The sequence below is a fragment of the Tachyglossus aculeatus genome, chromosome 5, assembly GCF_015852505.1.
Source record: "Tachyglossus aculeatus isolate mTacAcu1 chromosome 5, mTacAcu1.pri, whole genome shotgun sequence".
NCBI classification, from domain to species: domain Eukaryota; kingdom Metazoa; phylum Chordata; class Mammalia; order Monotremata; family Tachyglossidae; genus Tachyglossus; species Tachyglossus aculeatus.
In genome coordinates, this window is record NC_052070.1 from 61,857,542 (window position 1) to 61,882,332 (window position 24,791).

Consider the following 24,791-nt stretch of genomic DNA (forward strand, 5'->3'; position numbering starts at 1 on the left):
TCCATAAATACGATTGAATGAATGAATTGCTTGGCCTGGGCCTTGGCAGGCAGGGGTGCGTCTTTGGGGGGGGGGGGTCTCGCCTCCTTCCCTCCCTCCTCCCCCCCCACCCCCTGGGCCCAGCGCAGAGCGCTCTGCAGAGAGTCCGGGCCGCTCCGCCCCGGCGCCGGGGCCCTGCAGGGACGCCGTGTGCTGGGGAGGAGGAGGGTTGGAAGCAGGTTACCCCCCACCCCCATCCTTGCCAGCCTGCATGGCAGCAGATGGAGAGGGAAGCAGCCTGGGGGAGGGGACTCCCCCCTCCCTCCTTTTCTCCCTTTTCCCTCCATCTGGAGAAGCAGCGTGGCTCAGTGGAAAGAGCCTGGGTTTGGGAGTCGAAAGTCATGGGTTCTCATCCCGACTCCGCATCTTGTCAGCCGTGTGACTTCGGGCCAGCCACTTCACTTCCCTGGGCCTCAGTTATCTCATCTGGAAAATGGGGATTGAGACTGTGAGCCCCACGTGGGACAACCTGGTCACCTTGTACCCCTCCCAGCGCTTAGAACAGTGCTTCGCACATAGTAAGCGCTTAACAAATACCATCATTATTGTTATCTCCCTCCCCCTTTCCCTTCCTCTGTCTTCTCCCTTCTTTCCCTCCCTCTGTCTTCTCTCTTCTTTCCCTCTCCTTTCTTCCCCCTTCTCTCTTTCCCCCTCGCCTTTCTCCTCCCTTTCTCTCTTCCTCTCCCCCTCCTTCCCCATCCCCTGCTCCTTCACCCCCTTCTTCCTCCCCCTCTCTATCTCCTCTTCTTCCTCCCCCTCTCCCCCCTCCCTCCTCTTCCCTCTGAAGCGTTTCAGGTCCTGGGCGGGTGGGAGTGGGAGACGGGTTTCCTGGGGGTTGTTTTGTTGTCTGTCTCCCCCTTCTAGACCGTGAGCCCGCTGTTGGGTAGGGACCATCTCTGTATGTTGCCAACTTGTACTTCCCAAGTGCTTAGTACAGTGCTGTGCACACAGGAAGTGCTCAATAAATACGATTGAATGAATGAATGAATGGGGGGGCCACTTGACTACTTGGGGACCCTTAGCCCCATTATTCCCCCCAACTCCTGGTGGCAAATTTGGAGGAGGAAGGGAGGGGGATTCAGGAGGGGCAGTAAAGGGGGAGGTGCCGGGTTGAGGGGTGACACAACAGCTCAGGATGACCCAAGATTTCCTCTGGGGGTCCCTTGGTGGGGGTTGCCCCAGGGAGGCACAGGGGCGGCAGCCCCTCACTCCTCCCAGAGGTTCCAGGAAGCCGGGGTTCCCTGCAAGGAAGAACTTACTGACCGGAGGAGGTCAAAGCAGGCCCGTGGACTAGGGACCGCCCAGAAGTCCCAGGTTAGACAAGGACCCCGGGATCAGGCCGGCCCGGCAGCAGGCGCTGCCAGCGCGGCCGACCTGCCGGGAGCCCTGGGGATTGGTGGGGCCCAGCCTTCTGCCTCTGGGAACCCAATCTGATGCTATTTTAGAGATTATCCTGGGGACATCACCAACAGTCACTACTGGCAAGGAAAGGGGCTTGCGGGGAGGATGGATAGAAGTCTCCCTGGTGTGCCAGCAATGTATCCAGCGTGGCTCCATCCCCTTCTCATGTGCTGTGGCTTGGTCAGTCAATCAGCAGTATTTAATAATGATGGTGATGGCATTTGGTAAGCGCTTACTGTGCTTAGAGAAGCAGCGTGGCTCAGTGGAAAGAGCCCGGGCTTTGGAGTCAGAGGTCATGGGTTCAAATCCTGGCTCCGCCAATTGTCAGCCGTGTGACTTTGGGCAAGTCACTTAACTTCTCTGGGCCTCAGTTCCCTCATCTGTAAAATAGGGATGAAGACTGTGAGCCCCACGTGGGACAACTTGATCACCTTGTAACTTTCCCAGTGCTTAGAACAGTGCTTTGCACATAGTAAGCGCTTAATAAATGCCATTATTATTGTTATTATTATTACTGTGTGTCAAGTGCCGTTCATTCATTCATTCATGTTTATCGAGTGCTTACTGTGTGCAGAGCACTATACTGAGCTCTTGGAAAGTACAAGTCAGCAACAAATAGAGACAATCCCTGCCCACAACGGGCTCACAGTCCAGAAGGGGGGAGACAGACAGCAAAACAAGTAAACAGGCATCAATCTCTAGGAAAGGGGAAGCAGGGATGGGGGTTCCATCTGGATCGAGGAGTCGGAACCCAGACGGGCTTCTTTGGCTTCCCCCCGCTCCATGATAGCAGCGGTAGTAGTTGTAATAGTGGTAGTAGCAGCATTTATTGAGCATCCGGTGCATGTACTAGGCGCTTGGGAGGAACACTAAGCACTGGGGTAGATACAGGCTAGTCAGGTTGGCTGCAGTCCCTGTCCAACATAGGGCTCACAGTCTTAATCTCCATTTTACAGATGAGTTAACCGAGGCCGAGGGAATTAAGTGACTTGCCCAAGGTCACACAGCAGACAGGCGGCAGAGCCAGAATTAGAACCCGAGTCCTTCTGACGCCTAGCCCGTGCTCTGCCCATTAGGCCGTGTTCTTGAACACCTACTGAATGCAGAGCGCTGTACTAAGTGCTTGTGATCATACAGTGGAATCAGAGGACAGATTTTTGTCTGTCTCCCCCTGTAGACTGTAAGCTTGTTGTGGGCAGGGAATGCCTGTTTATTGTTATATTGTACTCTCCCAAGCGCTTAGTATAGTGCTCTGCACACAGTAAACGCTCAATAAATATGATCGATTGACTGATTCAAGGAACTTACAGTCTAGGAAGGGCGAGAGATGCTGAAATAAATTCTAGTTAGGGGGACTAGAACCGTCAGCTATACTGGTGGCTGTGAGTTCCCAAGTGCTTAAGTGACATGTGAGCACTGAAGGGACAGCTGAGGGGGATATAGGGGTGAGGAAATGAAAGGTTGGTCAAAAAATGTCTCCTGTAGGAGACGTGACTTCAGTAGGGCTTTGGAGATGGAGAGAGCAGTGATATGTCCCAACTTGGACTGTGAGCCCCGTGAGGGATCTTGCATCTCCCTCAGCGCTTAGTACAGTGCCTGGCACAAAGTAAGCGCTTAACAAAAACCATAATTATTATATGCCAGATATGAAGGAGGAAGAGACTTCCGGGTAGAGGGGAAGGCTTGCGCCTAAGGTCGATGGCAGAAGAGATGAGACCGAGAGGTAGATTGGCATGAGAGGGAAGAAGTGTTTGAGCTGGGGTGTAAGGGAAGAAGAGTGTGGTTATTGGAAGAGAGGGAGCTGATCGAATACCTCACAGCCGGCGGTCAAGAGTTTCTGGTCGATGCAGAGAGGAACAGGCGATGATTGGTGGTTTTTGAAGAGTGGGGAAATTGGTTGCAGAATGGTGTTTTCGAAAAATGATCTGGGCAATAGAGTGCCTTTTGGGTTGGAGAGGAGAGAGGTTGGAGGCAAAGACATTACTGAGTACCTTTGGGCAAGTCACTTCACCTCTCTGGGCCTCAATTTTCTTATCTGTAAAATGCAGAAGTAATACCTGTTCTCCCTCCCCTTTAGGGCTAGGGACTGTGTTTGATCTGATTGTACCGTATCTACCCCAGTGCTTATCACAGTGTGTGACATAGAGTAAAGATTTAGTGAACAGCAAAATGATATTATTATCTCCTTTGGATGGAGGGAAAGAAACAGATTCTAGAAATGCCATGGAGGAAGAATGGACAGAATTTGGCAAGAGACTAAAGAAAGAAAGTCAAAATGCTCAATACAGTGCCTAGCACATAGTAAGCCCTTAAATAATACCATTATTGTTATTATAATGCCAAGGTTTCAGGTTAGACAGGGAGGATGGTGGTGGGGTTTTTTTTGTTGGTTTTCAATGGGTTCTGTTAAACGTTTATTATGTACCAAGTGCTGTATTAAGTGCTGGGGTAGTTTCAGTTGGGCACAATCCATGTCCTTGTCCATGTCAGCTTGGACACAGTCCTTGTCCCACTTGGAGCTCACGGTCTTAATCCCCATTCTACAGGTGAAATAACTGAGGCACAGAGAAATTAAGTGACTTATCCAGGGCCACACAGCAGACAAGTGGCAGAACCAGGATTAGAATCCAAATCCTGTGGCTCCCAGCCCCGTGCTCTTTCCACTAGGTCATGCTGCTTGACAGTTGACTGTTACATGAAAATAAGGTGGAGGAGAGAATATGGTGGAGAAGATGAGGAGTTAAGTGTTGCACATGTTGGTCTTGAGGGGACAGTGAGACATCTCTGTAGAGATGTCCTGGAGGCAGGAGGAGATGCGAGATAATAGAGGAGAGAAGTCAGGGTGAGTGAGGTAGATTTGGGAGTCTTCCACATAGAGATGGGAGTTGAAGACATGGGAGCAGATGAGCTCCCCAAGGAAGTGCGTTTAGATTGAGAAGAGAAGGGGACTCAAAATAGAACCTCGAGGGACACCCACAGTTAGGAAGTAGGAGGCAGAAGAAGAAGTGGTGAAAAAGACAGAGAAAGGTTGGGCCAGATAGGGAAGAGGAGAACCAGGAGTGAACTGAGCCAGAAAAACTAAAGATCGTTAGTGTTACCAGGAGACAGGTGTAATCTGCAGAGTCGCAGGCCGCTGAGAGTTCAGGGAGGATACGAACGGAATCGAATTTGTGAGATTGGGCAAGCCCGAGGTCATTGGTGAGTTTGGAAAGAGTGGTCTCAGTGGAGCGAAAGCACGGAAACCAGATTGGAGAAGATCCAGGAGGGAGTTGGGGAAGAGGAAGTGGAGGCAGAATGGTGCAAGCACCTCGTTTGAAGGGTTTGGAAAGGAATGGCTGGAGGGAGATTGGGTGATAGTGATTGGATGGAGATTGGATAGTGCAGTGGGGTCCCAAGAAGGTTTTTTGTGGGGGTTTTTTTGTTATAGTTTTTGGGTTTTTTTCTGCTTTTTTTTAGGTTAGGAGAGCATGGGTGTGTTTGAAGGTAGAGGGCAAGGAACCATTAGAGTGAGTAGTTGAAGACTGTGGTCAGAGAGTCAATTGTATTTATTGAGCGCTTATTGTGTGCAGAGCACTTTACTAAGTGCTGGGGGAGGTATAATGCAACAATAAACAGACATGTTCCCTGCCCACAACTAGCTTACAGTCTAGAGGGGGAGACTGGCATTAATATAAATAAATAAATTACAGATATGTACATAAGTGCTGTGGGACTGGGAACGGAGATGAATAAAGGGAGCAAGTCAGAGTGACGCAGAAGGGAGTGGGAGAAGAGGAAAGGAGAGGAAGAAGAGTAGGTGTAAGTGTTCTCAGGAGGTGAGAAGAGATGGGATCAGAGAACAGGTGGAGGAGGAAGGCTTTGAAAGTAGGTGGGAGAACTTATCTTGAGAGACAACCGAGAAGGCTAAGGGAGTGGATATAGGGACGGGGGAGATTTTTGCGAGTTCACTTCTGTTGGTTTTGATTTAGACTAGACTTGTATTCATTCATTCATTCGTATTGAGCATTTACTGTGTGCAGAGCACTGTACTAAGCACTTGGGAGAGTATGATACAAGAATAAACGGACATATTCCCTGCCTGCAATGAGTTTACAGTCTGGAGGGGTGGAGACAGACATAAATGCAAATAAATAAATTCCCGATATGTATGTAAGTGCTGTGGGGCTGAGCGGAGTGGAAGAGCATTCATTCAATCGTATTTATTGAGCACTTACTGTGTGTAGAGCACTGTACTAAGCGCTTGGGAAGTACAAGTTGGCAACATATAGAGACGGTCCCTACCCACCGGCGGGCTCACAGGCTAGAAGACTTGCAAAGGGAGCAAGTCAGGGCGACGCAGAAGGGAGTGGGAGATGAGGAAAAGTGGGGCTTAGTGTGGGAAAGCCTAGCTCCTTATGAGCAGAGAACGTGTCTTCCAACTCTGTTGTATTGTACTTTCCCAAGCGCTTAGTACAGTGCTCTGCACACAGTAAGCGCTCAGTAAATCACGACTGATTTAGTCAGCGAAGTAGTTGGCAAGTTCCTCAGGGGTGAGAAAGTGGGGAGGTGGGGGGTCCTGAGTGGAGTGGCAGGGAATGTGTCTGTTTATCGTTGTATTGTACTCTCCCGAGCACTTAGTACAGGGCTCCGCACATGGTAAGCGCTCAATAAATATGATTGAATGAATGAATTGACAGGGTGGAATATTTGGTGGGGCAAAGGGCATGAAAGTCAATGAGGGAGGTTGAGTTGCTGAGCAGGAGAGGGAAGAGTTATAGAAGGTGAGGATGAGTTTCAAGTGGGCAAAGCAGTCAAATGGCCTGGTGTCCAGGTTTCCCCCAAAGGCCCTCTGGGGCACAAGCAGAGAGGAGGAGGAAGGATCCTCCGGAGGGGGATTGGGGATGAGAGACTGACAGTGGGACAAGAAGATGAGGTAAGTTTGGACATCGAGAGGGGAAATTGGATAGGGAATCCACGTGGGGCATGTTGGCCTAGAATATAAGGAGGGGGTCTAGAGTTCTAAGGAGTGGATGTCTCTTTTTGGAGATCCCGAAACTAGTTTTTCAGGCAGGGGTTGTGTGGGGGAAGAGATAGATTAGCAGGTTGTGCTTGGAATAGGATGCTTGGGAGTTGGTGAAGATAAAAATGGTGCAGAGGATGTTTAACTTCTGAAGGGCAAATCCTCAGGAACAGGGCCAGGAGGAAGCGGGGAGAGCAGCTTGGTGGTTCAATGGCCGCTTTTTCCCAGGCCAGATTCCTCAGTTCCCACCCTACCCCGCTCCATCCGGCTACCACCGTTCCATCTCCAGTTCCGGTACGGGGGTGTCAGGGTGTCTGTCTGCCTGACTGTCTGTCCCCCGGGGGGTTTCTGTTCCAGGAGACGCTGCCAGACAATGCCCAATCTAACCAACTGTGTACACTCGTTCTGGGGTTTTCAGCCCATCAGTGGTACTTACTTAGTACTGTACAGTCGAGGCAAAAATAATGATCCCTCCCCTCAAGGAATTGACATTTTAAGGGTCAGGGAAAAACCCTGGCCCCCTCAGGCTGAGACCCTTGACTGAGCAGTCTTCCCAAGGGGGAAATGGCCACCCTGGGATTGACCAACTCCATCTCCCACCTCCTTTGGGCTCTGCTTCTTCGATGTGGGGAGGTTGCCCGGGGCTGGGTACATGCAGGGGTGTGCCAGAGAGGAATGAGTGTGTGACTCTTTGTGTGCAGGCGTGTTGTGCCCGTGAGTGTTATGCTGTGCAGGTTATATTGGCTTACTTCCTTTAGGGAGCCGGGCCCCCTTCCCGGGGGTCCGAGTGGCTCTAGTTCCCGGTCCAGATCCTCAGCAGTGGCTCCTTCTTCCAACCTCTTGGCCAGTGGCTACTGGGAGTCTCTTCTCCATGGCCTTGGCAACCTGGTTCCTCCATCCCCATGCGTCCAGGCAGGAGTTCCACCCCCCCCCGCCCCTGCCTGACTGGTTATTCATTCATTCAATCGTATTTATTGAGTGCTTACTGTGTGCAGAGCACTGTACTAAACGCTTGGGAAGTACAAGTTGGCAACCTATAGGAAACCCCCTGGCCAGCCCTGGAGGACACAACACCAGCCGAGAGCCCGCAGTCTCCCCCAGAGATGGTGGGGGGCTACTGACGACAGGAGATCATGGGTAGGGACTGTCTCTATATGTTGCCAATTTGTACTTCCCAAGCACGTAGTACAGTGCTCTGCACATAGTAAGCGCTCAATAAATACGATTGATGATGATGATCAGGGGTCAAGAGGTCCGCTTCCCCCAAGCAGACCTTTGGCCCTCCCACTTGCAGAAGTGCCTCACTGAAGGTGGGGGAGTGTGTGTGTGTGAGAAAGAGAGAGAGAGCTCATTGTGGGCAGGGAATGTATCTTTTTATTGCTGTATTGTACTCTCCCAAGCGCTAAGTACAGTGCTCTGCACACAGTAAACACTCAGTAAATACAACTGAATGAGTGACTATGAGAAACAGCATTGCATAGTGGTTACAGCACAGGCCCCGGAGGCAGAAGGTCATGGATTCCAATCCCGGCTTCACCACCCTGGGCAAGTCACTTCACTTCCCTGGGCCTCAGTTACTTCACCTATAAAATGGGGATTAAGACCGTGAGCCCTACATGGGACAGAGACTGTGTCCAACCTGATTTGCTTGTATCCACCCCAGCACTTAGTAGTGCCTGGCATGTAGTAAGCGCTTAACAAATACCATAATCATTATGAAGCAGCGTGGCTCAGTGGAAAGAGCCCGGGCTTTGGAGTCAGAGGTCATGGGTTCTAATCCCAGCTGCACCACTTGTCTGCTGTGTGACTTTGGGCAAGTCACTTAACTTCTCGGTGCCTCAGTTACCTCATCTGTAAAATGGGGATGAAGACTGTGAGCCCCACGTGGGACGACCTAATCACCTTGTATCCCCTCAGCGCTTAGAACAGTGCTACACACATAGTAAGCGCTTAACAAATACCATCATTATTATTATAATGAATGAAAGTGTGTGTGTGTGTGTCTGTCTGTCTGACCGGTGTCTTCTCCTCAGGACTTCGCCTACGAGGACACGAAGGCCGAGTTCAACGTGGATGCACCGAATGGCGTGGTCATGGAAGGTTACCTCTTCAAGAGGGCCAGTAATGCCTTCAAAACTTGGAATCGGTGAGGGCCTGGGGCCGGGGGCCAGAGGAACTGATCCTTCCTTTCCAGAGTGGGTGATTGGCCCCGCAGAAAGAGAGATTTTGGGGGCACCCAGGGCTGGAGGGAGGCCATGGAGGGAGTTGTCTTCTTCAAGAGAAGGACAGGAGGGTCTCCAACTCCTGACCTATATGTCTGTGGGGGCTGGGTGCCTGCGCTTTGGGGTTCTGACACCCCCTTCCCCTCTAGGCGATGGTTCTCGATTCAGAACAGCCAACTGGTCTACCAGAAGAAGCTCAAGGTGAGGGAGAGCAGAGAGTGGGCGCCGGGGGGTGGTCAGTGGGGTGGGAGGTCCGCGGAGGGCGATCAGCAGACGGACGGACGGACGGTCAGAGGCCAGCTGTCCCCAGGATGTGCTGACAGTGGTGGTGGAGGACCTGCGACTCTGCTCCGTCAAACCCTGTGAGGACATCGAACGGCGGTTCTGCTTCGAGGTCGTCTCGCCCACTAAGTAAGGGGGAGGCCCGGAGGCCGGGGGGGGGAATGAGGCTGGGGGAGAGCCGGGGAGGGGTCTCCGAGGGTGGGGGGCCGGGCTGGGCCCCGGGCCTGAAGGGCTCCAACCCCTCCCAGGAGCTGCATGCTGCAGGCAGACTCAGAGAAGCTGCGCCAGGCCTGGGTCCAGGCTGTGCAAGCCAGCATCGCCTCCGCCTATCGCGAGAGCCCCGACAGCTCCTACCTCGAGGTCAGTGCCACAAATGGGGACCGGCTCCTTGGTGTCTCCCAGCGAACGGGGAAGGACCCTCTCCGCTCCCCCCAAGTTGTCTGGGAGGGTGGGCGGCACAGTTCGGATCGGAGGCAGGGGCCTGGATGACTTGCTCCCCGGTAAGGGTCACAAGACCAATGGACTTGGAGCGCACCAGACGCGCCGGGATCCAATAGTCCCACCGGGCCCGGCTGGAGCCCCTGAACCAGATTGGGTCGACCCCGAGCCCCACGAGCTCCGCTGTCCGTGCCAGCCGATGGGGGACCCATCCTCACTCCGTCCATTGCTCTCTGTGTGTGTGCAGGTACACATGGATGTGTCTGTGTGTATCTCACCCACTCACTTGCCAATTGCTGTGTGTGTGTGTGTGTGTGTGTGTGTGTGTGTGTGTGTGTGTGTGTGTGTGTGTGTGTGTGTGTGTATTCCCCTTCTAGACTGTGAGCCCACTGTTGGGTAGGGACCGTCTCTATATGTTGCCAACTTGTACTTCCCAAGCGCTTAGTCCAGTGCTCTGCACACAGTAAGCGCTCAATAAATATGACTGAAAGAATGAATGTATTTGTGGGCCGGGGGGGTTCACCCACTCCCCCTCACTTCACCCATTGCTGGGTGGTGGGGTCAGGGGGGTTCGCTCACTGCCCCTCACTCCACCCATTGGGGGGGGGGGTGTGTGTGTGTGTGTGTGTGTGTGTGTGTGTGTGTGTGTGTGTGTGTGTGTGTGTGTGTGTGTGTGTGTGTGTGTGTGTGTGTGTGTGTGTGTGTGTGTGTGTGTGTGTGTGTGTGTAGGGGGGCTCACCCATGCTCCCTCCCTCCTCCCATTCCTCTATGTGTATATGTGTGTTCGGGGGGCTCACCCCCGCTCCTCTCCTCCTCCCTCCTCTCCGCAGAGGCTGGACCGCACGGCCTCCCCGTCCACCAGCAGCATCGACTCGGCCTCGGACGCGCGGGAACGTGTGGGGAAGGGGGAGACCATCCTGCAGCGGGTGCAGGGCATCGCAGGCAACGGCCAGTGCTGTGACTGTGGGCAGGCCGACCCCCGCTGGGCCAGCATCAACCTGGGCGTCCTCCTCTGCATCGAGTGCTCAGGCATCCACAGGTGGGTGGTGGAGTGGGAGGGCCGGGGCAGGCTGCCCCCACCAACAGCTCGGGAGTCCTCCCATAGGGGAGGGGGTCCTAGCCCTCGTTGACCTCTTGGGCATCCTTGGATGGGGTGCTCCTGCCCCACATCAACTGCTCAGGCATCCTTGGAATGGAGGATGGGGGGTTCTTCTCTACATCAACTTCTTGGGCATCTTTGGAAGGGAGGAGGTCCTGCCCCGCATCAGCTACTTGGGCATCCTTTGGCGGGGGTGGTCCTGTCCTCATCGACCTCTCGGGCATCTGCGGGGTGGAGCTCTGAAGAGCAGATGGGTTGGCGGGGAGATGAAGATCTGGACAGTGATGGCTGGTCCTTCTGGACCTCGCCCCCGCGCCACCCCCTCGCCAGCCGTGTCTGCCCTCAGAGCAGCCTGACGGGCAGTCCGGTGGACCGGGCCCCCGGCAGCTCGTAGGCGGTGACCTCACAGCTCACCCCGCTGTGTCTTGCAGGAGTTTGGGTGTCCACTGCTCCAAAGTTCGGTCTCTGACCCTGGATTCCTGGGAGCCTGAATTGCTGAAGGTGAGGCTCTCTTCTGTCCGTCTGGCCATCTTTCACCTGCCTCTCCTCCCCCCGCGACCCCCCACCCCATCCCCCTGCATGTCACAAACAGACAGAAAGACACACACACTTTCTTGGATGCTGGTAGGGGGCAGAGGGAAGAGGAGGTAGAGACCTTACTCTCAAGGGGCTGCCAGACTGATGAGGAAGCAGGGGACACACACACAAAATGATGGAGTCTCCCATCAAACTCCATGAATAAGTGTCAGTTCTGAGGCTTTAGAAACCTTGAACCTGCGCTGAAGATGGAGCATGACTTAGTGGATAGAGTGCAGACCTGGGATTCAGAAGGACCTGGGTTCTGTTTCCAGCTCTGCCACTTGTCTGCTGTGTGACCTTGGTCAAGTCACTTCACTTCTCTGTGCCTCAGTTGCGCAACGTGTAAATGGGATTAATACTGGGAGCTCCTTGTGGAACAGGGACTTTGTCCTATCTGATTTGCTTGATTCACCTCAGCATTTAACACAGTGCCTAGCACATAGTAAGTGCTTAACAAATACCTCGGTTATTATTATTATTGTTATTATTGTAGTGATGTGGCTTGTGCAGCGTGTGGTCTAAAGGAAAGAGCAGGAAACAAAGAACCTGGGTTCTAATCCTGGCTCCACCATTTGCCTGCTGTGTGACTTTGGGCAAACCACTTCACTTCTCTTGCTTCAGTTTCTGCAACTGTAAAATACGGACTCAATGCCCAGGCTTCCTCCTACTTGGACTGTGAGCCCCATGTGGGACAGGGATTGTGTCCAACCTGATTATCTTATTTCAACCGCAGTGTTTAGTGCTGTGCTTGGCATGTAATAAGTGCTTAACGAATTCCTCCGTCTTGTTCCCCCTCATTGGATTTGTAGGCTGGCAGGGTTGTACACATGAACAGTCCTCACCCCACTTAACCATACGCCAGCGTGGCACAGTGGAAAGAGCCCGGGCTTTGGAGTCAGAGGTCATGGGTTCAAATTCCGGCTCCGCCAATTGTCAGCTGTGTGACTTCGGGCAAGTCACTTAACTTCTCTGGGCCTCAGTTACCTCATCTGGAAAATGGGGATTAAGACTGTGAGCCCCCTGTGGGACAACCTGATCACCTCGTAACTTCCCAAGTGCTTAGAACAGTGCTCTGCACATAGTAAGCGCTTAATAAATGCCATCATTATTATTATGATTATGTGCCGGCAGAACTAAGACTAAGGTCTAAATCTCCTGATTCCCAGGGCAGGGCTTTCTCCGCTGGATGCCAGTAGAGTGTACACCCATGTACATACACTCAGTGTGATGGAAGGACAGGAAACACACACACACACACACACACACACACACACACACACACACACACACACACTCTCTCTCTCTCTCACACACTCACACTTTTTCTCTCAGCCTGATGGAGGACCAGGCTGGACTCAAAACACCCAGACGTAAAGCACGAAGGGCAGAAGCGGAATCGTGGGAGAGATGCAGTAGGACCCTGACAGAATGTGCAATTGCAGCTACAGAAACATCCATCAGGGCAAAATGTTGGAACTGGGGGTCCTGGGGTTGGCCGAGATCGGTCAGAGAAGGCTTCCCGGAGTGAGCGGCTTCTCTACAAGAGGGCAGGAAGAGGATTTGGTATCCACGAAATGGCTCCAGAAATCCCTAGTGCAGAGAAGGAGCCGGGGCGGGCCCTCCAAGGGGGAGAACTGTGGGGGATATCGAGGGGGCAGACGTGGGAGCAGGTGACCGGACCCACTGGGACAAGTTTTCACCCGTCTTCTTCATCTGTCCCTGCCTTGTCCCCACCCCCACAGCTGATGTGCGAGCTGGGGAACGGTACTGTCAACCACATCTACGAGGCGCGGTGTGAGGAGCTGGGAGTCAAGAAGCCCACCTCCAACAGCACCAGGTGAGCACAGACCCTGGCCCCCTGGGCCCCGCAGGGGCCGAGGTATAGAGCAGGCTGGGAGAGCACGAGGAAGCCAGCGGCGGACCTAAATGGAAGCCAATCCGTGGGCCCATGGAATTGGAATCCACTTTGATGCTTTCTGGCATTTGGTTTCAGTGCCTGGGGAAGACTCAGTGTCAGAGTTGGCCTGTGCAGGAGAGACTATGAAAGGAATTTTCTGGGTGAAATGTCCATATTTTGCCCCAGGGCTCAGGACAGACAGACGGCCGGTGGGTGCAGGGCCAGGGCTTGCAGAGTTAACCGCTTAGCCCCACCTCCCTTCCTGATGGACAGAGAACCTTCTGGGCTTTCCCACCCGCCTCCTCCCCCGACCTTGGGCCCTCACCTCACTGCCTGTCCCAGGAGCTCAGCCCTGTTTTCCATCCTCCCAGGCTCAAGCAGCATGGCCTAGTGGATAGAGCACAGGCCTGGGAATCAGAAGGACCTGGGTTCTAATCCCAGCTCCGCCACATCTTGTTGGGTAGGGACCGTCTCTATATGTTGCCAACTTGCACTTCCCAAGCGCTTAGTACAGTGCTCTGCACACAGTAAGCGCTCAATAAATACGATTGAATGAGTGAATGAATGTCTGCTGTGTGACCCTGGGCAAGTCACTTCTCGTGCTTCAGTTACCTCATCTGTAAAATGAGGATAAGAGTGTGAGCCCTATGTGGGACAGGGACTGTGTCCAACCTGATTAACTTGTGTCTAACCCAGTGCTTTAGAACAGTGCTTGGCACATAGTAAGCTCTTAACAAGTGCCATAACAATAATAATAATAAAATTGTTATTATTAATAACAGAAACCACATGTCCTTTGAGAATGGGCTTGTGCTGGAAAGAGAGGGTGGGAAGGGGAGAGGGGCTGGGTCCCCTGAGGTCTGGTGGTGTAGGAGGGGGAGAGAGGATCTGGACCTGGTGGTCCAGGAGGCCACTGCTGCAGGGTCCGTGCTGCTCCCCAGGCAGGACAAGGAGGCCTGGATCAAAGTCAAGTATGTGGAGAAGAAGTTCCTGAAACAGCTGCCCAGCAGGGAGGCCCTGGGCCGGGCCGGCGAAGCCAAGCCACGGCGCTGGAGCGTGAGGAAGTGCCGAAGGCACAAAAACTCCAGCCGAATCCCCCCTGCTCGCCGGAAGTACCGCCGTGAGCCGGGCAACCCCTCTTCTGCGGCCCTCTCCTCAGGTGGGGATCCCCTCCCCACTTCTCTACCTCCTTTTCCCCTGCCTCTTTGCCCCCTCCCGTCTTCCTTTCCCCCCTTTCCCCCTCATCCTCACAAGTCCTGCCTACATCCATCAGTCAGTAGCTCCCCCACCTTTTAGACTGTGAGCCCACTGTTGGGTAGGGACCGTCCCTATATGTTGCCAACTTGTACTTCCCAAGCGCTTAGTACAGTGCTCTGCACACAGTAAGCACTCAATAAATACGATTGATGATGATGATGATGATTTCCTTACTGCATACAGAACTCTGAACTAAGCGCTTGGGAGCGTACCTTAGAGGTAGAAGACTCGATCCCTGCCCTCAAGGAGCTGACATCCTGCGGGGGTTGGGGGGGTCCTTGGGTCCCAAGCACAAAATACATTACAGATTAGAGGAAGATGAGAATGGAAAGAGGGTGTGTGGGTGAGAAGGTACTTAACGAGGGAAGGTGTGAAAGCCTATCCTATAGAAGTGGTGTGGGTGGTTCGGAGTGCTTTGGTATGGCCAGGAAAGAGGAAGAATGAAACTGGGCGACGTCTTCTGAGGGAAGTGGGAATCCAAGAGGCCTTGAAGTTGTGGGGAGCCCTGACCTCTTAGATCGAAATTGGGAGGGAGTTCCAGGCAAGAGGAAAGGCACTGGAGAGGGGAGATGAGAAAAAAGCACTGTGAATAGGTCAGTTTGAGGAAAGCAATGCGTGCAGATTCATTCATTCATTCAATTGTATTTATTGAGCGCTTACTGTTTGCAGAGCACTGTACTGAGTGCTTGGGAAGAACAAGTTGGCAACATATAGAGACAGTCCCTACCCAACAGTGGTGCAGAGCACTGTACTAAGTGCTTGGGAAGAACAAGTTGGCAACATATAGAGACAGTCCCTACCCAACAATGGGCTCAGAGTCTAGAAGGGGGAGACAGACAACAAAACAAAATATATTAACAAAATAGAATAGTAAACATGTACAAGTAAAATAAATAGAGTAATAAATATGTACAAACAAATATAAAGGTGCTGTGGGGAGGGGAAGGAGGGGGAGAGGAAGGAGGGGGCTCAGTCTGGGAAGGCCTCCTGGAGGAGGTGAGCTCTCAGTAGGGCTTTGAAGGGAGGAAGAGAGCTAGCTTGGTGGATGTGTGGAGGGAGGGTATTCCAGGCCAGGGGGATGACGTGGGCCGGGGGTCAACGGCGGGACGGGCGGGAACGAGGTACGGTGAGGAGATTAGCGGCCGAGGAGCGGAGGGTGCGGGCTGGGCTGGAGAAGGAGAGAAGGGAGGTGAGGGAGGAGGGGGCGAGGTGATGGGGAGCCTTGAAGCCAAGAGTGAGGAGTTTTTGCCTGATGCGTGGGTTGATTGGTAGCCACTGGAGATTTTTGAGGAGGGGAGTAACATGCCCAGAGCATTTCTGCACAAAGACGATCCGGGCAGCAGCGTGAAGTATAGATTGAATTGGGGAGAGACAGGAGGATGGGAGATCAGAGAGGAGGCTTATGCAGTAATCCAGTCAGGATAGGATGAGAGATTGAATGAGCAGGGTAGCGGTTTCGATGGAGAGGAAAGGGTGGATCTTGGTGATGTTGCGGAGGTGAGACTGGCAGGTTTTGATGACGGATTGGATGTGAGGGGTGAAAAGAGAGCAGAGCCCAAGGTTATGGGCTTGTGAGACGGGAAGGATGGTAGTGCTGTCAACAGTGATGGGAAAGTCAGGAAGAGGGCAGGGTTTGGGAGGGAAGATAAGGAGTTCAGTCTTGGACATATTGAGTTTCAGATGGCGGGCAGGCATCCAGATGGAGATGTCCTGAAGGCAGGAGGACATACGAGCCTGGAGGGAGGGAGAGAGAGCAGGGGCAGAGATGTAGATTTGATGGGGAGGTAGTGGGAGAAGAGAGTGGGCAGGGAATGTGTGCTAGCTCTGTTATGTTGTACTCTTCCAAACGCTTTGTAGGTGCTCTGCACATAGTACTAAGTACTCAGGAAATTCCCTTGATTGATTAATAATCAGATGGGAGAGAACTGTTGTGGCACCTTAAAGTCCAGGGTCAGGAGTTCCTGCTGCCCATGGAGAGGACCAGGCACCCATCGGAGGGTGAGGTCCAGAGATCCTGTCCTCTTGTCTGGGGGTGCAGAGGGCCTGGTCTGGCTGTGGAAGCCAGCCCTGGAGCCTGCGTCTGGATAAACTCCTCTCCCTCCCTTCAACCCAGCCAAGTCACAAGGAGAAAAGGGGACAGGACTGGAGGCAAAAGGAGGACATCTCAGCTCAGGGAGATGACTCTGTCTCTGCTTCCCACCCCGCCCACCAACTGCCCAGGGACTCAGCTCTGTCTCTGCTGTACCTCTCCTCCCTGGGAGAAATCTCTGTCTCCCCCACACCTCGCAGAGAGATGTCTCTGTTTCCCTCATCCCTGTCCAAGCACTCCTTGTGGGAGAAGAAGTGGAGGGGGAGTGGGCGGGGGCTGCAGTTTGGGCTGAGGAGTGAATGAGGGTGGGGAGGCCCTACAGCCTAAGAGGGAGCTGGGCGGAAGCTGGAATCTCTGCAAAGGGATTTCTGGTTGGGGTCTTCAGGTGGTGAGCAGGGTTAGGGATAAACAGGAGACCGGGGATCGTGGCTACCATGGCGATGGGGCTTCTTTCAATTCCACCGTATTGAGCACTGTATTAAGGGCTTGGGAAAGTACAATACAACAATAAACAGTGGCATTCCCCGCCCACAACAAGCTTGCAGTCTAGAGGACTTGTTTGGTCTTATGGGGGTGCATTTGGGGGTGAAGGGATCCACTGGGGCCCTTCAAGGACTGGAGAGAGGAGAGGGAGGCAACGTCCCTCTTTCTCCTCCTCCTTCCCCTGTTCCTCCTCCTGTGCTGTGTACTTCCTCTTCCTTCCCCCTTTTCTCTCCCCTTCCCTTCTTTCCCCCCTCCACACCCATTTTCCCCCAACTATCCCTCCGTAGCCCACCCCTCTCTTCCCCCCACCCAAGCTCAGTGTGAAGCCCTGTATCCTCTCGTCCCATCCCCTTTCTACCCCACCCCCCCACCCCCATTTCCAGGGTGGGCCTGGCCGGGTGGGAAGGCGTGGGGTGAGGATGGTTTCCATGGCATCCCCTCTGACCCCTCTCCTCCCCCGACAGCTGGCACTCTGGAGCGGCAGTTCCGCAGAGACTCCCTGTTCTGCCCCGACGAACTGGACACCCTGTTCTCCTACTTCGACACGGGGGCCGCGGGCACCGGCCCTCGCAGTAAGTAGCCCCTGTCCCTCGCCACCCGTCGCCAGCGCCGTCCGAGCCTAAGGGCCCCGGTAGCCAGGGCAGTCCTCGCCCCCATCCCCGCTGCCCAGCTGCCCCTGGCCCAAGGAGAAGGGACCGGCTGCCCGGCCTCGCAGGGGCGGGGGGGACGCCAGCCGGCCCTGGCCCCGCATTAACCGCACCCCCCTTCCCTTCCCCTTCCTCAGGTGCCGGCCGGGGGTCCGGGCAGCCCCCCTCCCCAGCCTGTCCGCCCAGCGGCAGTGGCCTGGGGCCCAGCGGGAGCGGGGACTCGTTGCCCCCGGCCGGAGGTAAGGCAACCCCCGCCCCTATGAAGAGCCGCCCGGCCCGGAGCCCCCGCTTTTGTCCCAGGAGGCCAGGGTGGGGTGGCCTGGGTGGGGAAGGGGTCTGGCCAGGGCAGGAAGGGAGCAGGACCTCCCCATTTCCTTAACCCCCCAACCCTGGTTACCCTCAGATCTGCACAGGGGTTGCTGGGGAGAGGGTCAGAGCCAATCAATCAATCAATCGTATTTATTGACCGCTTACTGTGTGCAGAGCACTGTACTAAGCGCTTGGGAAGTACAAGTTGGCAACATATAGAGACGGTCCCTACCCAACAGTGGGCTCACAGTCTAGCCAGGGCCCTCTGCAGCTGCAGGACCAGGTGCAAACGGTGCCACAGAATAAGGCAGGCAGGAAGGCCACCCTGGCCCCCAAATTGGGGGGTGGGTTGGTATTTCTTCCCTCCCCTGGCACCCAGCCTCTGGAGTGTCCACCTGGTGGCTCACCCCCACTCCTCCTCCATCCCCACCTTCCTCCCAGGGTCGCACTCCCCTAGACCTTTCTCCTGGAGTCATTCAGACTTCCTACCACCCCCCGCAACCCCCTCGTCCCTGAAGGGAGCCCCTATGAGACTGTGAGCCCCACATGGGACAAGGACTGTGTGCAACCCGATTTGCTTGTGTCCACTCCAGCGCCTAGTACAGTGCCTGCCTAACAAACACCATAATTATCTGTAAAATGGTGATTGACTTTGAGCCCCCCATGGGACAACCTGATCATGTTGTATCCCCCCAGTGCTTAGAACAGTGCTTTGCACATAGCAAGCGCTTAACACATGCTATTATTATTATTATTATAATGATTATTATTATTAATTATTAGGGGCCAGCTCTCTCATGCCCCAGTTTTTGCCCCCGTGTGCCAGACCAGGATGGGGGGATCCTGTGGTGGGTACCGTGGGCTTGGTGGGGCAGTGGGGAAGGGAGGGGAAGGAGGAAAAAATTGATTCCCTGTTTCCCAGACCTGCCAGGGGACTGGGAAAGGTCTGACGGAGGGTCCGCCAACCCCCTCACTGTCCTAACTTTCCCACCCTTTTCCAGCCCTGCTGGAAGCAATGGCTCTGAGGATGGTTGACAATTTCAGGCCTTCAGGAGATGACTCTCTCTCTGTGTGTGTGTGTGTGTGTGTGTGTGTGTGTGTGTGTGTGTGTGTGTGTGTGTGTGTGTGTGTATCCTGAGCCCTTGCTTATGTGTCTCACTCTCTCACAGTCCTCTAGACTGTGAGCTCCTTGTGGGCAGGGAATGTCACTGTTTACCGTTGCATTGTACCTTCCCAAGGGCTTAGTACAGTGCTCTGCACACAGTAAGCGCTCGATCAATACGGTTGAATGAATGAATGATTGAATGGATATGATTGTCTCTGGATGAATGAATGTGTGTTTGTCACAATGCGTGGACTTGTGTATCCTGAGCCTGTCAGTGTGAGTGGGGGGGGTCTCTGGGTGTCAGTTTGTCTCTGGGTGTGAGTGTCTGTGTGTCAGTGAGTGTATCTGTGTTTCCCCCAGGCCGTGGACCAGTGCGTTGCCACGTTCACACCCATGTTTGTACCGATAGTCACACCCCCTCCCCTCTGGGTTTGCTGCGTTTCTCAGCTCAGTATTCTTGGGGCCCAGGGCCTGGCTCACTGGGGTAGGTGGTGGTTTGGGGAATCCAAGAAAGTGGATGCATCTTGTTTCCCTCATGTCCCCATCCCCTCACTCTGATTGACAGCTCCAAACCAGCTCAGTGCTGGCTGGGGCTTGGCTTCTTCCTCCACACCCCCACAACTTTTCCGGTCCTGGAAATGCAGCCCACTCTGGGAGGGAGGATAGCCATCCCGCGGCATCCCCCGTGGCCATCAGGAGCCACTTTGGCACTCTGCCACTCTGGCAGCTTTGGTTCTGGGCTTAGCCTTAAACTCACTCCACCCGTCTCCCTCTCTCTCCCCATCATCTCTCCGGACCCATGATCTCTCTTGCCCTCTTTCCTCCCCTGCTCTCTGCTGAACTTCCCAAAGCTGGAAACGCTCGAAGTACGGGATTACCCCTCTCTGCCAGCGCTTGGGGGTGGAGGGGCATCCTGCTGGGCCCCCAGCTTTTGTGCCCCACGGTGGTCCCTTCCGCTCCAGGGGGCAGGGGGATCTGGGGTGGGGGAGCTTTCGGGGCAGTGTTGGGTACACCTGGCCCTCCACCCAGGTGTTAAAGGGGTCTGGTCTGTCCCCCGTTGGCCCCGCAGGTCTGAGCAGTGACAGTGGGCTGGGCGGCAGCACCGACGGCAGCACGGATATCCTGGTGTTTGGCTCTGTGGTGGACAGTGTCACCGAGGAAGGTGAGGCGCGGCCAGAGGGAATTCCCTTCTCCTGGCCAGAAAAGCCCTTACTATCATCCCCCAACCCTGAAACCTAGATTGGGCAGAAGGGCAAGGGGAGGAGTTCTACTTTAAAAAAAAATGGCATTTATTAAGAAATTACTATGTGCTGTTCTAAGCACTGGGGTAGACACAAGGTAATCCGGTTGGATAGAGTCATCATCAGTCGTATTTATTGAGCGCTTACTATGTGCAGAGCACTGTCCCTTCCCATAAGGTGCTATAGAGCATGGGCCTGAGAATCATGAGTTCTAATTGCGGCGCCGCCATCTGTTTGCTGTGTGACCTTGGGTAAGTCACTTTACTTCTCCGTGCCTCACTTACCTCATCTGTAAAATGGGGATTGAGACTGTGAACCCCGCGTGGGACAGGGACAGTGTCCAGCCCAATTTGCTTGTATCCACCCCAGTGCTTAGTACAGTGATTGGCACGTAGTAAGTGCTTAACAAATGCCATAATTAATTGATCCCCATTCTGCAGACGAGGTAAGTGAGGCACAGAGAAGTAAAGGAACTTGTCCAAGGTCACACAGCAGACAAGTGGCGGAGCCAGGATTAGAACACAGGTCCTTCCAACTCCCGGGCCCGGGCTTTAGCCATTAGGGAACGCCGCTTCTGCTCCTTGGGAGGAGAGCGAGGTCCTGTCTGTACAGCTCTCAGGAGAATTTTCTGCCGTCAGTTTGGTTGGCCCCACCCCAGGTCTGCTCCTTCCCATTGCTTCCCGTACCCACTATCTGTGTCCAACCTGCTTTGTTTGTATCCACCCTAGCGCTTAGTACAGTGCCCAACACATAATAAGCACTTAATAAATACCATCATTATTATTACTGTTACCACAGAAGATAGGGGAGGGGAGAAACAACGTGGCCTAGTGGAGAGAGCATGGTCCTGGGAGTCAGAAGGACCTGGGTTCTAATCCCAGCTCTGCCAATTGCTTGCTGTGTGACCTTGGCCAAGTCACTTCACTTTTCTGTGACTTAATTTCCTCACCTGTAAAATGGGATACCTGTTCTCCCTGCTACTTAGACTGTGAGGCCCGTGCAGGATAAGAACTATATCCCACCTAATTAATCTGTATCCACCCCAATGCTTAGAACAGTATTTGACACATAATAAGCTGTTTGTGGCCTAGTCGATATAGCACGGGCTTGGGAGTCAGGAGAACCCGTGCTCTAATCTTGGCTCTGCCACTTGTCTGCTGTGTGACCCTTGGGCACCTCACTTAACTTCTCTGTGCCTTAGTTACCTCATCTGTCAAATGAGGATTACAACTGTGAGCCTCATGAAGGACATGGACTGTGTCCAACCTGATTAGCTTGTATCTACCCCAGCCCTTAGAACAGTGTCTGGCACATAGTAAGCACTTAACAAATACCATAGAAAAACCCAACCTCCCCCCTGCCCAAAAAACAAATACCATAAAAAAAAAATGGTGAGCACATAGCTGGGATAAGAATCTGCCTACATAGCCAGGGTTTCTGGGGCTCTGCTCCCCTATTCTGGTACTCCCCAAGATCCTCGCTCTGGTGTAGCAGGGCCTCTTGGCTCCTATATAAGGGCATCAGCCCTCCCCTCTGCCAGTTATACCCCCCAGGGTCATTGCCACAGGCTGTTCAGCCCAGGGCTCTGCTTTAGACAGGGGTGCCAGGACCCTCGAGAGGAACTGTGTTGGTTGCCCTCCTAGGCACCCACCCTTATGAGTTGCGGTGGACCACCCAACACCCCTGACTCGCCCCTCTCCATTCCTGACCTTCCCCCAGTGACCCATCACGAACGCTAGTCCACGGACTTGGCCGAACTTCTCTGGCCTCTGTCAGTGTTTTCAGTTGCCCAATTCCTCGGTAAACCCCCAAAGGGAGGGGGCTTTCCTGGGGACAGGCTTGCCCTGAGGCAGAGGTCTGCTTCATCTCGATAAATGACCAGTGCTGTGCTTTGTCCTGGGGCTCTTCTAAAGGTACAATCACCTGACCCTCTCTGCCCAGCCCTTCCCCTACCACTCAGCTTCATCACCCGCCCAACCCCTGCCCTTTTCTCCTCAGCCCTGTCCCCTGTCCCTGCTGTTCAGTGTCATCACCCCTCCCCACCCCTGCCCCTCTATCCCCAACACTATCTCCTGACCCCAACCCCACCTGGCCCCTGCTGCTTGGTCTCATTACAGCTGGACTTTGTTCCTCTTTCCTTGATCCCTACCCCCATCCCACCCATCCCCTGCTGCCCGGTCTTGTCACCCCAAGCCCTGGCCCCCCACGCTGCCCTGCCCCTGCTGCTCGGCCTCTTTGCTCCCACCCTCTGCCCCTCTCTCTCTCCAGCCAAGTCCCCCGTTCCCCATCCTGCCCTGTCCCAAGGTCACTCCGCCCCGGGCCCCCCATCCATGGCTCCCTGTCCCGGCAGAGGCGTCGGAGGAGTCCAGCGGGGAGGCGGAGGTGGAGCCGGAGGCCTCAGACCCGGAGGAGCTGCGGGAGCTGCACCCGGGCTTGTTGGTCTACCGGGCGGCCCGGGTCCGGAATCTGTCGGTCATGGCTGAGGCGCTGGCACACGGAGCTGAGGTCAACTGGGCCAATGAAGAGGACGAGAGCCAGACTCCACTCATCCAGGCTGTCATGGGGGTAAGGGGTTCTGAGGAGAGGAAGGGGCATTGCCCCACCCCATCTCTCCTGCCCACATTGTCCACTCGGACCACAGTGAAGTCAGTGGTTGGCATTTGATATCTAATTGCAGCCAGCTCAGACCCCTGGCCTAATTCCCAACCCCCTTGCTCCTCTTCCCTCTCCCAGAATTCCCTCCTCCCTGGCCAGGAAATCCCTTCCTATCATCTCCTCCACCCCGAAGCCTAGATGGGTATCAGGAGGTGTGTGCTGGGGGGTTCTGCTCCTTGGGAGGGGGTTGGGGTCCTGTCTGTGTAGCTGTCAGGAAACTTCTCCGCAGTCAGTCTGGTCAGTCCCATCCCAGGGTTGCCCCCTTCCCCAAACCTTTCCAGACCCACCGCCAAAAAAGATAGGGGAGGGACACGTGTGTGTGTGTTGGGGGGGGGGGGGGGGGCACGTGAGCACACAGCTATGCTTGTATGAGCTATACATATGGATGGCTGAGCATTTGCATGTGGATGTTTGTGGTTGCATTTGTGTGTGCACATGAGAATCTACGGAAGTATCTGGGTATGCATACAAGTGCAGATGTCTGGACATACATAGGTCATATCAGTGATGTGTGTCTATGTGTGTTTGTGTGAGGGACTATGTACACAAATATAGCTCTGTGTGTGTGTGTGTGTGTGTGTTCTCTCCCCTCAGGGCTCCCTGATTGCCTGCGAGTTCCTACTCCAGAACGGGGCCGACGTGAACCAAAGAGATGGACGCGGTCGCGCCCCCCTGCATCATGCCACCTACCTGGGCCACACTGGGTGAGCACCCTCCCCAGAGGACCCACTGTGGTCCGGAGGCTGGGGAGGGTGGGCTTGGGGGCCGGAGGCCAAGCGCCTTCGGAGGTTGGTGGGGGCGGGCTCTGACGCTCAGAGGCTGGTGAGGGGAGGGCTCAGAGGCTGGTGGAGACAGGCTCAGAATTTGGGGAATTGGAAAGAGGGCCACTTTTCAGGACCGGAGCCATCCTAGGGCCAGGGCATGGGACGGAGGCCTGAGGGGTGGGGGCGGCTTGGCAGAGGGAGGGCTCGGTGCTGACCATCCTGCCCCCGCCCCGTCCCTGCAGGCAGGTGTGTTTGTTCCTGAAACGGGGAGCTAATCAGCACGCTGTGGATGAGGACGAGCAGGACCCACTGGCCATCGCCGTGCAGGCGGCTAATGCCGACATCGTCACCCTGTGAGTGAGGGCTGAAGGCCGGGCAGACCAGAGGGATTGGGGGGCCGGGGGCGGGCCCCCTCCCTTAGCTTAGCATGGGGTGCCCCTCAGAGCAGATGAGAAGCAGCTTGGCCTAGTGGAAAGAGCAGGGGCCTGGAAATCTGAGGTCATGGGTTCTAATCCCTTCTCTGTTACATGTCTGCCATGTGACCTTGGCCAAGTCGCTTCACTTCCCTGTGCCTCAGTTCCCTCATCTGTAAAATGGGGATTAAGACTGTGAGCCCCACGTGGGACAACCTGATTACCTTGTATCTACCCCAGCGCTTAGAACAGAGTTTGGTACATAGTAAGCGTTTAACAAATACCATGATGATTATTATTATTGTAACTGACCATCTCCCTCCCCGTTCCCCGCCCCCCACCCATCCTGGTTCTGTGTCTCCCGTCTCCCGTTTCCCAGGCTGCGTCTGGCTCGGATGAACGAGGAGATGCGGGAGGCGGAGGGCCCGTGCGGACACCCAGGTCAATATCCCAGCAGCAGTCCCACTGAGCTGCAGTACAGGAAGTGCATCCAGGAGTTCATCAGCCTTAATATAGACGAGTGCTAGGGGAGACCTCCCCGGGGGCTGTCCCACCGTGGCGCGGGGTGTGGGGGGGAGGGCTGGGGGAAAGCGGTCGAGCCCCCAGACCGGCCGGCAGTGGGGGGCCTGGCTGCAGGAAGGCCGGGAGGAGGAGGAAGACAGAAACAACCGTCACCCCCCTTTCTCCTCCCCACTGCCGGGCTGAGGCCCCCCGATTTGCTCTGAGACCCAAGGTCCCTGAATCAAGGGAGCCCCCCACCCCACCCAACTTTGACTCTTGGCTCCTGGTGGCCTCAGGGTCCTAGAAACCACCTCCCCCAGACAGCCACAGCAATCCCCATCCCTTCGCCTGTCATTCCCATCCAGCCGTTC

General features: G+C 54.7%; 1 protein-coding gene across 4 annotated transcripts in view; it reads left to right on the forward strand.

The window, feature by feature from the left end:
* The window catches only part of ACAP3 (ArfGAP with coiled-coil, ankyrin repeat and PH domains 3), a 77,005-nt gene extending 52,531 nt beyond the window's left edge, over positions 1 to 24,474 (forward strand). For 2 of the 4 annotated variants that reach the window (XM_038746604.1, XM_038746605.1), the window contains exons 11-25: positions 8,473 to 8,585; positions 8,811 to 8,862; positions 8,972 to 9,072; positions 9,192 to 9,303; positions 10,212 to 10,420; positions 10,912 to 10,981; positions 12,802 to 12,896; positions 13,898 to 14,115; positions 17,250 to 17,357; positions 17,570 to 17,671; positions 19,916 to 20,008; positions 22,438 to 22,652; positions 23,337 to 23,446; positions 23,749 to 23,859; positions 24,299 to 24,474. In XM_038746604.1, coding sequence (XP_038602532.1) covers positions 8,473 to 8,585; positions 8,811 to 8,862; positions 8,972 to 9,072; positions 9,192 to 9,303; positions 10,212 to 10,420; positions 10,912 to 10,981; positions 12,802 to 12,896; positions 13,898 to 14,115; positions 17,250 to 17,357; positions 17,570 to 17,671; positions 19,916 to 20,008; positions 22,438 to 22,652; positions 23,337 to 23,446; positions 23,749 to 23,859; positions 24,299 to 24,446 — 1,857 coding nt within the window. In that variant the 3' untranslated portion in view covers positions 24,447 to 24,474. The remainder of the gene's footprint in view (positions 1 to 8,472; positions 8,586 to 8,810; positions 8,863 to 8,971; positions 9,073 to 9,191; positions 9,304 to 10,211; positions 10,421 to 10,911; positions 10,982 to 12,801; positions 12,897 to 13,897; positions 14,116 to 17,249; positions 17,358 to 17,569; positions 17,672 to 19,915; positions 20,009 to 22,437; positions 22,653 to 23,336; positions 23,447 to 23,748; positions 23,860 to 24,298) is intronic. The other 2 variants (XM_038746606.1, XM_038746607.1) reach the window with 1 other exon arrangement.
* Positions 24,475 to 24,791: the final 317 nt, after the last annotated feature.